Source organism: Labeo rohita, chromosome 1 (assembly GCF_022985175.1).
Source record: "Labeo rohita strain BAU-BD-2019 chromosome 1, IGBB_LRoh.1.0, whole genome shotgun sequence".
In the NCBI taxonomy this organism is placed as follows: Eukaryota; Metazoa; Chordata; class Actinopteri; order Cypriniformes; family Cyprinidae; genus Labeo; species Labeo rohita.
The window spans coordinates 38,751,124-38,767,191 of NC_066869.1; the positions used below are offsets into that span (position 1 = coordinate 38,751,124).

Genomic DNA, 16,068 nt, shown 5'->3' on the forward strand with positions numbered 1-16,068 from the left:
ATAAAAAAAAAATAAAAATGTCTTTATTTATTTATTCATTTATGAATGAATGAATGAAGGAAGGAAGGAACATATTTTAATAATTTTAATGCATCCTTGCTGAATAGCAGTCTTTCTGACCCCAAACTTTTGAACTGAACTGTACATTCTGCAAAATGAATGGTATTATGTATTGTGTTTATGTGCATTTCTATTTACAACAGTGCTTTAAGATATTGATATTTTGGGTTTTGATCAGAAAAAACAAACAAACATTTCTTTTAGCTATAGCCATTTGGCTTTAGCCCAGCATGTGCATTCAAGATTGTTTTTATTTACCATTATCTTGAGGTATTACATTTCCTTAACACATACTTATTCTTGAGTAATTTCCTTAGTGAATAAGTTGATGTTAATGGCAATATTATTTACAGAAGCAATGCTTTTTATTTAGCAAAGTGCCTCTTTTGTGATTTCTCTATAGTGGGACTCATAAAGACTGTCATTAGTCAGAACACGAAGCGTGCAGCTGTTACTCCTGGGTTTATTTCTGATCTCCACAAGTGCTAATTAACTTACCTGTCGCTAGGGTAATTTTAGTTTGACATCTACTTCAGAGACTGAAAGTTTTCTCAGAATCTTTCTATATTTAATATTTTCAGGGTATTTCTACATTATCTATTTAAACAACCTTTTACTTACAGTATATTATGCTAGTATTATTTATTATACAGTATATTAGGCTAGTATTAGCTATTATAAAAAGTCTTCACTTTTATAAAGACTATCTCTTTTGGTTTGAAACTTTAATATTTGCAACTTTATAGATTTTCTATATGCACAAACACTCCAAAGACAAAAGAAAATATGAAATCACATCACATGACATCACCTTTATTTACTCACCCTCATGTTGTTCCAAACCTGTAGGACCTTTGTTCATCCTTAAAACACACATTAAGATTTTTTTTTTTATGAAATCCGAGAGTTTTGGGTGAACTCCTTAAGAACCATATTTCCCATGTTTCTACTGTGAAATAAAATTTCTCATATTGTGAAATTAGATTTTGGTCATATCACTCACCCCTACTATGATTTACTTAAAAATGACAGAATTTAATAACTAAGTAAAAAGGATTCAAATTGGATTGAATCAAATCACATTGTGAATCAGATTGTTCTAATTTTGAAAAACCTATTAATCACAAATCAAATCGATTTGTTTCATTATTATATACTAATTCTATGATCAATTATTGTAAAATAATATGCCAGACCAGAAACAAATAAAAATACTTATTTTATGCTCTCTTTCCCAACGACCCACACTTTTATTGCTTGCTCATCCTCTTTTTATGTTCCTAGTATATGCTGTAACATGAGTGTGCTTGCTCTACCATTATAGATAAGCCTCTAGATCTCTAGATCTCCCCATGAGGATGATAAAACAACAAACTAGCGGTGCATGGTTTTTAGATCATTTCCTGCACAGCAAAACTTAGAGGATCAAAAGATTTTATATGGACTACTCATTTACAGCATCCTGGTATCAATAGAGAGGCAGTAAAATGAAGATCAATAGGGGAAGATAAGCAGTATTAAAGAGGAGGAGTTTGATCAGTACTACAGTGACAAATAGTCCCTGTGGTGTGCTCACATTGGGATCTGAGCTAAGATCTAGCTGAGAGCGTGAGAAATACTCCTGGGAGAGTGATGCATTATTTTATGTTGCTGTAAAGCCACACAGCAGCTTGAATCTATAAAAAGCTTGCTCATAATTAACAGGAGTGTGGGCCTGAAAGATGACAAGATGAATGTGTATATCAATGTGTATGAAGGTGCATGCATTGTCATTGAATATATTTAGGCTAACAGTAGGTGTATGTAATTCTAATTATATATGCATAGAATGAACTGCATAAACTAGTTATTTGTAAATACAGTGCATTTAGTTTAAACTGCAATTAGCTAATAACATGACATCATTATATGTGGTTTTTTTTTTTTGACATTTTAGAGAGCATGGATGAAATTGTGCTTAGGCGGCTTTTAGCTTAGCTTTGTGAATTTAGTGAATAACTGAAATTTCTCACATGAAACTATGATTTGGATTAAGAAGAATTTAGAGAATATAGTATAATAATGGGACTACTTTTATTAGCCCCATTTGTGCTCAAATTTTTCTGAAAGGTTTCATGCATATAGTCATATTAATAGTGTTCTGTGTGAACATGTTCTGCATTTATTTTCCCCAGTTGTTTTTTTTTTTTTTTTTTTTTCCGAAAATCGTACTTAAATGTGTGGGCAAATATGTTGTATGCACCACTTCAATGTCAAATTTGAATAGGAGGACAACATTTGGCACCTAACTCAAAATAACTGCTTTCAGCAGATCAATCTTTATTCATAAGCAAAATTATTATGTATAAAAGTCTAAGAAAATTCAATGCAAACCCAAAAAAGCTGCATCTAGCTTATAATCTCTTGAAAATGAAAACACAACAAACAACATATCCATTTGTCTTAAAGTGGTGAAACATAGTGCAGAACAAAGTGCAGCCATTAAGTTGCCCCAGCAGGGCATTGCGTAATGAAAATAAATGAATAAAAATAAAAAGAATGAAAAAAAGTACATCTATATAACCAAAAATAAATTTAAAAAAAAATTATTATTAAAGGCAATTTCTTTTAAAAGACATTCGAAATGGGAAGTTATGCCATACGTGTCCTCCCCACTCCCTTTTTTTCTCTCTCTTTCCCCAAAAAGCACTAAACAAGACCAATAATCTTGATTTAATAACCTATTAGCACAGTATACCCCATTTGCCCAATATGTACACCCCCCCCGACGACCCCCAATACAGTAAAACTGCACATTTTAGAGTGACCTTTTATTGTGGCCAGCCTTAATTGTAATTGAATGGAAAGAAACAGCAAATACACTCTTTAAAATTTCTTCTTTTGTGTTCCAGAGAAGTCAAAGAAAGCATTTAGAATGACATGAGTGTGGGTAAATGATGACAGAATTTTCATTTTTGGCTGAACTATTGCTTTAATAAGATGTAGACCCGGAGATCAAGAGATTCAACATACAATGTTAAACAGCAGCACATGTCAAACTGCCATTTTAAGCTTGCCTCTAAAGAACATTTCAGAAAAATGCATTCTATTATTCTTCGTATATAATATAAATCTCGCATTGACAGTGCTGTCACCTGTCTGATGCAGTTTAGCTCATCTTTAAAACATGAAGTTCACATCTTGTAAGCCAATTTCTATATTACTGTGTGGTTTTGCTATATCGCATGTGAATTTGATTGTGTGTGATGTGCCTTACAGGCTGTGGTTATGGAATCAACAGAATATATTAGCTCAACACAGTGTAGAAACTTTTAGCATGTCAGCAGAGAGCAACAGAACTGGTGTCACTTGAAATAAACTCATCAGACTCGAATAATGACTTCTTACGCTCGTTGAATAAAAGCGAAAAGGTGGTAGCTGTGTGATGAATGTAAAAAAATAATAAGAATAAATGCATGAATATACATATTTATCTTCAGGTTGGTTTTGTCAGTTGCTTTTAGAACAGGTTGGCTAGTTGAGCTCAAACCGCCAACAAACCACAGGACTGAACTGACTCGCTAATCAATAACCTATTACCAATCAGACAAGACTTTCTCTCTGGTTTCTTTCTCTTTTCTTGTGTTGAGCATGCCAGTGTGTGCCTGTGTGTGTGCATCCAAGCCTAGCGAGGTTTGGCCCTTGAAGAGAGAATAATTTACGCACAACAATCTGTTGGGTGCTTGAAAATCACATTGCTTATATTGATTTATGGAAGCAACAAAATAAAACTTTATGTAAAGGATAGCATCAAATAAATCTTCTACGACGGTCGTTTTTACCATAAAATAGCTAACTTTACAAAGTTGCATCAAATAAATCTTCAGCTATGTTTGTTTCGTCGAAACTTTATAAATTCTTTTGCTAGAGTGTCTTGAGAATTGTTTTCAGGGCAAGACATTATAGACTGGCACTAATCATAAGGCTGGATTTAATGCCTAATACTCAGATTTCTGACTCTGGATGGCAACCAATCATATTCCAGTCCGCCCAAGGCCACTGTGAGATTGGATGGTATCCAGACATCAGTGCAGGGCATTTGTCAGCTGGGATCAGCAGCACTTTGTGAGCGTGAGCAGTATGATATGTTAGTGTAATCTCATTCCTCACAGTGCAAAACGTTTGCCGGTATATGCATGTTTGTATGTGAGCAAAGCAGTGATCATATATATGCAAACTGTTCCAAGTCATTTTAAGTTATATAAAATAATATTTTATTCATAAATGATCTGGAAAGTGTTTCACAATAGTCCACTGGTGTTATTTTTTGCTGTAATATATAGTATAATGTTGTTATAATATACTTCGTTATAATATACAGTTGAAGTCAAAGGTTTGCATACACTTTAGAGAATCTGCAAAATGGTAATTATTTTACCAAAATAAGAGGGATCATACAAAATGCATGTTGTTTTATGTGAAAGATATTTCACATAAAAGACATTTACATATAGTCCACAAGAGAAAATAATAGTTGAATATATAAAAAAAGACCCTGTTCAAAAGTTTACATACACTTGATTATTAATACTGTGTTGTTGCCTAAATGATCCACAGCTGTTTTTTTTTTTGTTTTGTTTTTTTTAGTGGTATTTGTTAATGAGTCCCTTGTTTGTCCTGAACAGTTAAACTGCCTGCTGTTCTTCAGAGAAATCCTTCAGGTCTCTCAAATTCTTTTTCCAGCATTTTTGTGTATTTGAACCCTTTTCAACAATGACTGTATGATTTTGAGATCCGTTTTTTACACTGAAGACAACCTAGGGACTCATATGCAACTATTACAGAATGTTCAAATGCTCACTGATGCTCCAGAAGGAAAAAAATGCCAATTTTTTTTTTTTTTTTTTTTTTTTTTTTTTTTTTTTTTAACAGAATGGAGAATTTTCTTATTTTGCCTTAATATCATATTTTTTTTTTTCATTTAGTACTACCGTTCAGAGGCTACAGAAGATAGTTACATGTTTCCCAGAAGACAAAATAAGTTAAATTTACCCTGATCTTCAAATTCAAAACATTTTCACCCCCTGGCTCTTAATGTGTCGTGTTTTCTTCTGGAGCATCATTGAGCATTTGAACCTTCTGTAATAGTTGGATATGAGTCCCTCAGTTGTCCTCACCCTAACAGCACATATACATCATAGAGACGTCTATTTGACGTCTGCATTTACAACTGGAAAACATATTTTTTAGAGTATTTGCTCATCTGCAATACATCTATATGACGTTTCCTATCAGATGTCAAATAGACATCTATTAGATGTTAATGGTTTAGAATGTATGTAAAACTGACGTCTTATAGACGTGTGTCAGATGGTTGTACACACAAGATGATCTTTAACAGACATACATGTGCTATCTGGGCAGTGTGAAAAAATTGATCTCAAAATCATACAGTCATTGTTGGAAAGGGTTCAAATACACAAAAAAGCTGAAAACCAAAGAATTTGTGGGACCTGAAGGATTTTTCTGAATAATAGCAGCTTATTTTCTCCTGTGGACTATATGTAAGCATCTTTTATGTGAAATATCTTATTCAGGTCAGTACTAAATAAACAATATCATGCATTTTGTATGATCCCTCCTATTTTGGTAAAATAATTAACATTTTGTTTTTGTATATTAAACAAGATATTTTACATGAAAAGCATGTTTCCTGCATTCCTTGAATAAGTTTTAATATCTGTTTTTTCCTAATATTTATTATCTTGTTTCCACTCAAAAGTGGGCAGTTGTGCAATGTTAACTTGCAGCTGGAATACATGAAGAATTCGGAGGCAAAACCAGCTAAAAGCCATCTCGGTCAAATATGAGATAATGATACTGAGTGAATGCTCCTGACACATAGTATACATCCATCAAATACTTTTACTTCAAACTCACTAAATTCCAGCCCCAGCCCAGTCAGACGTACCAGTACTTATAAAGAAACCTATACACAGTAGCCAGAAAGAAATGCTAATTTTAAAGAATAACATCAGATGGATTTAGAGGCTTTTGCATCTGAACTCTTCACATGCAGTCAATTGGAAAGCCATGTTAACAAGAACCTAACTGTAAATGTTTACCAATACTGAAATAGTAATTCAAGCTTAAACTGCATCTGTTAGTCAGGTAACCCTGTTAATACATTACAATGTGTGTGTTCCCAACAGAATAACATCAAATTATTAAATATGGTTTTAGACATTCAAGGGAGATTGAATGAAATTACACATACGCTTTTACTCTTAGCTTAAGGAGCAGTCAAATCTGCACATCTGTTGTTAAGTCCATGTGGGCTTCCAAAGCACACCTGAGTCTAATTTAGGTTTTGGTTTATGATAATTACAGTAGATGATGATTAGGTGATTCCAGGGACTATTATAAAACCAAACAACTTTATCATACCTTTGTGCTCATAGTTCTAACAACCTATTGTATATAACACCTCTACATTAATGAAGAATCCAGACTCTTTTCAGCCCAGATCACACTAGTGTAGGCACATACAGTATACAAATACATACTATACGTGTGGGTGTTTCAGCATATGTTTGCCCTTGCGATAACAAATGTGTGTTAACTGTGCATTACAGGGCACAGGCAATGAAAGCCAGTATTTGTGTTTGTGTTTACATGTGATTCAGGGACATGCAGGGCAAATTCACCATAGTCGTGCACAAATAGCTGTTTGGCAGTAACTGGCAATGCTCTTTCCACCAAAGCTGCCTTGAAAATATTGCCTTTCGCTTGAAGTTTACAAACTCAAAAGCAAATGTGTGTGTGTAAGTGTGTGTAATCTAAGGCCAGCTTACATGCTGACCTCATCTAGAGCAGTGACAGCATTGGACTGGATCTTAGTGTACCTACGTTTTAAGCGTTCAGATGCTTGAATCTCACAACTGATTTATGAAGACCAGTGCAGCAACCAAAATTTAGTTTTGGGTAAAGTGCCTAAAGACATAATGTACTGATTCATATCTTAATAAAATTGTGAAAATTGCAGCGCTCAATAGATGGAGTATACAGTTAGGAATTAATAACTCAGAATAAAGAATTTTTATTGGAGAAAAGATGTCGAAATGGGTAGATTCAAATTAATTATTACATCTTAGCTCATGATATTTTAGAATTTTATACATCCCATTATATTTTTTATGTCCTCATACTATATTACAGTAGATACTTTCTATACCCTCATATTAACTGTAGTCATTTATTTTGTTCTGACATAAACAGGTACTCTTCAAGGGAGAATTCATTAGAAATTGCACAGAACAGAATGTCTCTGCACATTGCCATGGTATATCAAATTGTATTTTTAACATTGAAAAAAATTGCACTTCACCTTTAAGCCTTGAGCAGTGAAGTTATTTGGTCTTGCCCTCTGAAAGACCACCTGAACCTCCATGGTGCTTAGCTCTGTAAGAGGCACAAAGACTTACCCTGAGAGCCTTTCCTAAGACATGCCGTCATAAAGGCAAAAATGTGGTCTTAAGCTTTATCCCCCCTTAGGGTGCAGGAACATACATTCATTCTCTGCTATTTTATAGTGTCATAAATGGAACCTTGTTAGTTTCATTCCACTGGGAGATAGATTGGTTTGTCATTCCTTGTGTCACCCTACCTATAGCAAAGGTTTCCGTTTCACCCCTTCCCACAGAAAGGCTAGATGAATGAAAGAATGAAATAGGTATTTTGTTAGTTTTTTACTAAACATGATTTTTTTCTGTATGTTTGGAATCATGTAAAATGTTCAAAAAAGTGAAGGCATAAAAGAAGTAATACTTGTTTGTATCTTATGAGAAATAGTAGTGTCATGTAAGTTTCTCATTACGTTACAGAGAACAGACATAATATGATGTTTGATTTTGATATGCCTCTCTCTGATGCAATTTAAGTTGTTAGACAGTACTTTAAACGCAAATGACTGACATTTCACACCTACGCAAGATGAGAGATTCCTCAGTTAATTCCTTCTCTACTCCAGAAGGAGACTGTGAGTGCTTTAACCCTGGACTTGCTCTTGCATCATCTGTTTTGCCTCCCTATGTGCCATCAGCAACGCTCTCTGGCTGGTTTCTTCTTCCCATGCATGTATCTGTGCTGTCCATGATGCTGAATGTCTGCTGGTATTGTAACAAGAGCAAAACAACAGAGGAATCATTTGTGTACTTCTTAAAATTTGGTGGGAGGAGGGGGGAATACAACCTTAAAAACCAGCTTTATAAATGTCTTTCAGGGTTCTCTCCAATGTGTATTCACAGACGTTCGATAAAGGGTTGTTTTACAGACAGATAATTTGTACTAATTTTAGTAATTATGTTAGTAATTGTTAGTAAATGTTAGGAATTAAATGGATAAAAAAAAGTAACCGGATGAAAGTTCTGTTATCATACACACATTCATATTATTCCAAACCTGACTTATTTTCATCTGTGAAACACAAAAATATATTCTATTTTTCCCCTTGAGATTCTTTTTTCATTTTCCATATTGATGAGAGCCAGTGTGGACCTGTGTTGTTTAGTGCTCCACTGACTTCATTAAATGGACAAAAAAAAAAAAAAAAAAAAATTGGGGGTGAACTGTCAATTTAAAGAAAGATTGCACATTTCATATACACTGTAGTTCACATATTGGAGCAATTTATATATACAGTATTATGCAAATTCTTAGGCCACTATTAGATTTGTTGTTTTAGCAATTGTAACCATATATAATTATTTCTCAGTTTCCTTATTATAATACAACCAGAAAATAGTGGAAAATATATATGCAATATTAAAAAACGGAAGTAGGAAGTATTTAGTGTGACCTCCCCTTATTCTTGATACTGCTGCGAAAACAGTCTAATACACCAGGTTTGCAAGACATGCTCGAGCACATGTTGAATAATTCATTGGAAGCTTGCTAATATGTATAAGACCAACTTTCAATCACACCATCCTATTCAAAATGCCAAATATCAGAGAATTTGACAGATATGAAATCATAATTTTGCATCAGCAAGGCCTCTCTTAAAGGGAAATCAGCAAACGAACTGAATAGTCAGGAAGTGGCTTTCAAGCTGTTTTAAAGAAATTTGAAGAGTCAGAACAGGTCAATGACTGGAAGGCCAAGAAAACTTTAAAATCTGATGAAAAGCTTCTTCTTTAGAGACCGGAATAATCCCACCAAGGGCTTCCAATGGATCAGCATCTGGTAGCTTCATTGGGATGCCAAGTTGACCCTGCTGCGGTCTGAATAAGCTTTATCATGAATAGACTTTGTGGAAGGCCAAGATGCAATTTTTTTTTTTTTTTTTTTTTTTTTTTTTTTTTTTTAGAAAAGGAACATGATAAAAAGGCTAAGATATGCTAAAGAATGGAATGAAGATCAGTTAAAAAGAGTATTATGGAGTGACAAATCCAAAACTTGGTTCTCGCGAGACTAGCATCTAAGATACGCCTTCGTTCGACTTCATCCAACTGAACACCACGCTTTCATGAATGTGCTTACGAAACTTAGAAGAAGTCAGAGATGAGAGTTTATAAAGTTTTAAATATGGATATTTTTCTCACACAAACACATTGCTTTGCTTCAGAAGCCCTTTATTGACCCCTGGAGCTGTGTGGAGCACTTTTTATGATGGATGGGTGCACTTTATTGAACTTCAAAAAATCAACCGCCATTATAAAGCTTGGAAGAGCCAGGACATTTTTAAATTTAACTTCGATTGTATTTGTCTGAAAGAAGAAAGTCATATACACCTAGGATGGCTTGAGGATGTAAATCATGGGGTAATTTTCATTTTTGAGTGCAATATCCCTTTAATAAAAAAACTGAAAAATAACTATGGATGTTCCTAAAAACTTTGCTAAAACAACAAAGCTGGTGGTGGCCTAAGACATTTGCACATTTACATAAACTAGTAACATAGTAACATTTTACATGAAGTCATCAAACCTTATTCTTTTGTCTTTGTAATTATGAGAAACAAGGTCTACATGTATTCAAGCCTACCAATGATTTGTAATTAACTATCAAACAGAATCCACTGTGTAAGAGACATCACAAGGGTCGCCACAGCAGATATTAAAAAAAGTGTCTAAATTTAGGATCTCAGCAGGTGTTTGGAATTGGAGTGTGTCATTAAATGAGAGGAAAAACAATGAAAGAGAGATAATGAAGAGCAGGTGGACATCTGGGAGGAACACAGAATTGTCATGCCTGAATGACATTCACACAATTTTTTTCTCTCTTCATTCGGTGTCCTGCTTTGCATTGTGAAAGGACGGATGGAGAAGAATGAGGCAGTGAGGCATGGACACATTTTGGATCTGTTTGATTGGAATGGAAATAAAGATCAGATTAAAGGATAACACTCTAGCCGAAGTGGCTTCTTTTCATGAGGTTATTTGCATGTGTCAGCTTCTGAGCCGCCAGGTGACTAATTTCACAAGCCGGTCATGTTGGGTTTAGATGAAAGCAGTATTCAACATACTGCTGAATGCTGAGTGTTGAAGGTCTGTGTCAAGGTAGAGCAATTAAAATGAAAACATTAAGCTTGCTTTTATAGCTTTATCATATGCATAAACCTTCACTGCTCTGCCATTGCTCACTTTTGATTTGATTTGAATGTGGCCTTTTATGAACCTTGTCTTCTGCATGGCTTATTTACCCATGATCAAAAAACAATAACGCTGTCCATCTCAGCTTTGAACATCCCACATCTGGTGGCAGCACATCTAGTGTTGGGTAGGTGGGTGTTTCTGAGGTAATTAGAGAAGATAGTGTTTTACTCCATTAGACTGACATCATCTGGATCTAATTATACAGTGCGAGACAGCAAGTGCAGATACTGCAGCTCCAAACTGCATCTATTGTTCAGGCGATCGACTAAGTACTCCTCACTATAATATAAAACAGTTGGCTTCTGTCACTGACGGTGATTATAAGCACTGTGCATGGATGAATGACTTGGTTTGTTTCTTTCCGTGCCTTTTTGACATCCTTTAAATCCTCTCATTATATGTACAGCAAGTGTAGACCGGCCTGCAATCCTCAAGAGGGAAAAAAATCTGTATAAAAATGGTAAATGATGTTTATCTGAAAGTGTAACAAGTTTCCTGTAAGGGGTAGGTTTAGGGTTGGGGGAGTCTATGAAAAGTCTATGGACAGTGAGTGTGTGACAAACCTAAAATTGTAGTAGAATTGTTTGTAGGTCAAATTTTTGACCTTGTGGGGACATTTTTTTTTTCAGTCCCCATAAGGAAAACTATGGGAGCCTGTTTCCGACACTGAATAAAAAATAAACAAGGTCATGTGTACTTTTATCTGTGTACTACTCATTTCTGACTTTTTTTTCCTCAGAATTTTGTGATATAAACTCACAATTGTAAGTTATAACGTCAGAATAGTGGTATATAAACTCATACCTGCGATAAATAAAGTCAGAATTGCAAGATAAAAACTTTTTTTCACAATTGTAAGTTTATATCTTACAATTCTGACTATTTTTCTCAAAATTGTGAGATATAAATTTGCAATTGCAAGTTATAAAGTCCAATTCTGAGGTGAAAAAAAAGACTGTTTTCAGATTTGTGTTTGTATCTCACAATTCTAACCTAATAACTTGCAATTCTGAGAAAAAAGTTAGAATTGTGTTTATATCTTCCCATTCTGACTTTATTTTTCACAATTGTGACTTTATTTCCCAGAATTGCAAGATTATGTCTCCTAATTTTGACTTTATAACTCGCAATTGCGAGTTTTTTATCACACAATTCTGACTTCATTTCTCAGAATTGTGTTTTTATCTCAACACAAGTTTTTTTCTTGCAACTGCAAGTTTATATCACGCATTTCTTAGAAAAAAATTTAGAACTGAAAGTTTGTATCTTGCAATGTGGAGGGAAAATCTCAGAATTGTGAGATGTAAACTCGCAATTGCGAGTTTACACTCAGAATTACGAGATCAAAAAGTCTCAATGACCTTTTTTTCTTTTTTGTTCATTGGTGGAAACGGGATTCCACAGAGCTTATAAATCATACTATTTTTATTTTTATATGTATTTTATTTTATTTGTATTTTAATTTATTTTTAATTTAATTTAATTTTCAATTTGATTATTATTATTATTATTATTATTATTACCAATAATAATAATATAACTAAGATGTTAAATAATACTGGAATATTTATAATGATTACAGTTTCAGTTTTTTTTTTTTTTTTTTTTTTTTTTTTTTTTATTTGTCTGACAAATGAATAAATCCACAGTTAATGTATTGAAGGGGTTTATTATGCTCTTTTACAAAGTATTGATTTTGTTTTGGGGGTGTACTAGAACATGCATTCATGCTTGGTGGTTCGAAAAACGCATTATTTTTAACATAATTTACATTATTACAATACATTTCTCCCAGCCTGGTACAAATGGCTCGATTAGTTCCGGGTTTAATGAAGTCTGCCTTCCGAAAAACAAAATGTTTTGTGATTGGTTAGCTGTCCCACTGCGTTGCGATTGGCGCACAGCTTAGCAAGTTCCATGTACAACTGTTTAACCCCCCGGAGCCGTGTGAGGCACTTTTTATTATGGATGGATGCATATTATCGGACTTGTTTTGGACTGATGAGGAGAAACACCCGTCTATGCCATTCTAAAGCTTGGGACCTATCATCAGCCTATGAGATCGCCAGTACATGATATTATCATGCTAATGTATTTAATTATGTACTTACTTAGTTTCATTGCCTGAAACGAGCTCCAACATAAGGCTAAAAGCAGCCTAACATTATCACAGAACATCATCACTGATTAGCCTAGCCTATTCTAGTGCAAGTTTATGTTTTTTAATAAACCCTCACGTGATAAGTGAAGCTATCTACACTGTATGATGAATAAATGTCTTACCACACACTGCACACGTCTGCGGCGTGTTACAGCTCTGAAGCGGCCACTCTAGTCATTGCTTGTGTTTATACCCACCGCGTTGCGGCTCGTTGAAGCCGTTCTCCGCGCTGCATCGCTAAAGTTAGGCTAGTCCTCCACCTCATTCCATACCCTCCCCCCTCCCTCCAACAATTCGAATTATATTCTTGCCATTAAAAATAGTCAAGATTAAACCATCACACATTTCTAAAGTATCAAAACCATTCTGTCATTACGTGTTTATTACTTATGTGAACTGTAGGCTGCGTTTTTGTCCACAATTGAAGACATATGACCACACACTAACCACACAACAAAAAAACACAGAAAGCGAAGAAATGGGGAACCTGCTCTTGTGGACCTTCACTGTACTTCACTGTCGATATATTGATCCGGTTGGCTGGCAGGTCGATCAATGTCAAAAGGGAGCACTGTGCTTTGAAGCTAGTCTAAGGGCTGAATTCTCATGCCCAGATTCTTCAGCATTAAAAGAGATTGAGCCTCATATCAGCTTATAAAGAGGACACACAAAAAACATTCTTAATACTATGCAGATGTTATATATAATGGGGTGATTTCACAACTGAATGCATTCATGAGTGTGACCAGGGTTAAGATGCATCGTATGGCGCGTGCTTGTTCAGCGCTTGTGTTTGATTTACAGCACAGCAGAGGTTCAGTTGTGGAAGAGGATGTATAGGTCAGTGGGATCAAAGTTGCACAGAACAAGACGACACTGAATCCAGTGATCCACAGCATGCACTCCTGCATGCATGAACACACAGACACACACACCCTGGCCAGCCAGAGTGCATTCATCCATGCACACACACACACATTGATTCTCTGACAGCTCAGATATCACATGTAGCATTATGCTGAACACATTAACGTCACATCTAGTATTTGTATTATTTTCAGAGTTCTGATTTTAGTTTAAACCATGGTTTATGTAAATGACACAACATCATTAGCAGCAGTCTATTATTATTATTATTATTATTATTATTATTATTATTATTAAAACTCTGCCTACAAGTTATACCTAAAGCTAACATTATAATAACTCATTAACTTAATTTAATTTAATTTAATTTAATTTAATTTAATTTAATTTAATTTAATTTAATTTAATTTAATTTAATTTGTGCAGAGTTCTGTTTAACATAGATTAACATCATGTCTATTATTTTTATGGTTTGATTTTAATTTAAATCAGTATGGTTTATGTAAATTGCACTACATCCTTAGCAGCATTCAATTTTACTACTTCTACTATTTACTATTAAAACTATCCATAACAGTTAACTATGCTTAAAGTCAACATTATAATAATTTAATTTAATTTAATTTAATTTAATTTAATTTAATTTAATTTAATTTAATTTAATTTAATTTAATTTAATTTAATTTAATTTAATTTAACATAGATTAACATCCCATGTATTGTTTTTATTATTTTTATGGTTCAGATTTTAATTTAAAGCAGTATGGTTTATGTCAATGACATCATTAGCCACAGTATATTATTATTATTATTATTATTATTATTATTATTATTATTATTGTTGTTATTATTAAAACTTTGCCTACAAGCTATACTTAAAGTTTATGCTATAATAATTTAATTTAATTTAATTTAGTGTATAGGTTAGTTTAATAGATTAATATCACATCATCATTTTTATTATTTTCATGGTTTTGATTTTAATTTAAATCAGTATGGTTTATGTAAATGTGTAAATGACACTACATCATTAGCAGCAGTCTGTATTATTATTATTATTACAATTTTGCCTGCGTTATAATGAAAGAAAACATTATTAATTTGTTAATAATCAAATGTTAATTTATTTTAATGTCATTTAATAATTTAATTAGTTTAGTGTAAAGTTTAGTTTAGCTTAGTTTTTTTTTTTTTTTTTTTTTCTTTTTTTTTTTTTTTAAGCACAGATGATGTAATGTGGCCTGGTTATTTTTTAAGCCTTTTTCCTCATTCAGATGTTATGATTACATTATGTGAATGCCTAAACATCCTGCAGACATTGCAGTTTGCTTTTTGTAATGGAAATAATGACTTTTTGAGGCTATTTGAAGAAAGTTTTAATGCTGGAGCATACATGGCAGACTACTTATTTTTATAAAGTTTTGTTTTTGTTGCATTGTTTTTTATTTTAGATGTGAGTGTTCTATAATGTATTTAACAACGCTACCTAATCACAACCAAAATGCCATGTTGTGAATGATCAAAAGATCAGTACCTTTTTCCCACTTGCTGTCTTGCTTTATCTTGTTCAACTTCTTTTATTATGCAGGATCCTATAATCGGTTTCTGCCTTCGCTCTGTGTGTGTGTGTGTGTTTCAGGACAGTCCTCTGGTCTTACAGTCAGACCGCAATGTGACGGTGAATGCACGAAATAACCTTGGTCAGCTGACAGGACAGCTCACTGTGGGTGAGTGGCATTTTTAAACTATATTTTCATTGACTTGTCACCTGAGCTCACACTTTCTCATTTCACAGCAGGCCTTTTCATTTATAGCTGATGTGTTTTTTATATACACATCTATTCTCCATTTCTCGTTTGTGCTTCTACAAAATTTCCATTTTTGGAACTCCTACGGCATCGCTACAAACCTTAATATGTAATTTTATTTATTTATTTATTTTATTTATTTTTGGAACTTCATTGTACTCCTAACTGGCATCCGCTCATTTACATGAAAGGAGTTCATCAAATTTGAATAATGAAATGACTGTGTGTTGACAATTTCAGAATTCATCATTGTTAATAAGTTGCCAGAAAACATAAAATAAATCATAGTTGCTTTTACTTAATTACCTAGATGGCATTTTAGTAAATGACACCCTGAAGAGCTTTTGTGCCTAGCTTTCTTTTCTTTTATTTTTTTTTTTTTTTTTTTAATAGATTTTATTATATTCAGAGATTAAATGGGAAGAACACTAAAACTGGTAGTAATTCCTGCCCACCCAAACTGTTACAGTTATGTAAGGTTTTGTTTCAGGTTTCTTGTGTTTTGTCTAGCATTTTCTGTAATTTAGGTAATTATTTC

The 16,068-nt window shown here is 33.6% G+C and overlaps 1 protein-coding gene across 2 annotated transcripts in view; it reads left to right on the plus strand.

The window, feature by feature from the left end:
- The window catches only part of LOC127167824 (zeta-sarcoglycan), a 309,249-nt gene that overhangs the window by 231,775 nt on the left and 61,406 nt on the right, over positions 1 to 16,068 (plus strand). The window contains exon 4 of one of the 2 annotated variants that reach the window (XM_051114095.1): positions 15,362 to 15,449. The exons of the other annotated variant lie outside the window; for it this stretch is intronic. Within the exon in view, the coding sequence (XP_050970052.1) occupies positions 15,362 to 15,449 (88 nt within the window). The remainder of the gene's footprint in view (positions 1 to 15,361; positions 15,450 to 16,068) is intronic. 2 annotated transcript variants of the gene reach the window in all.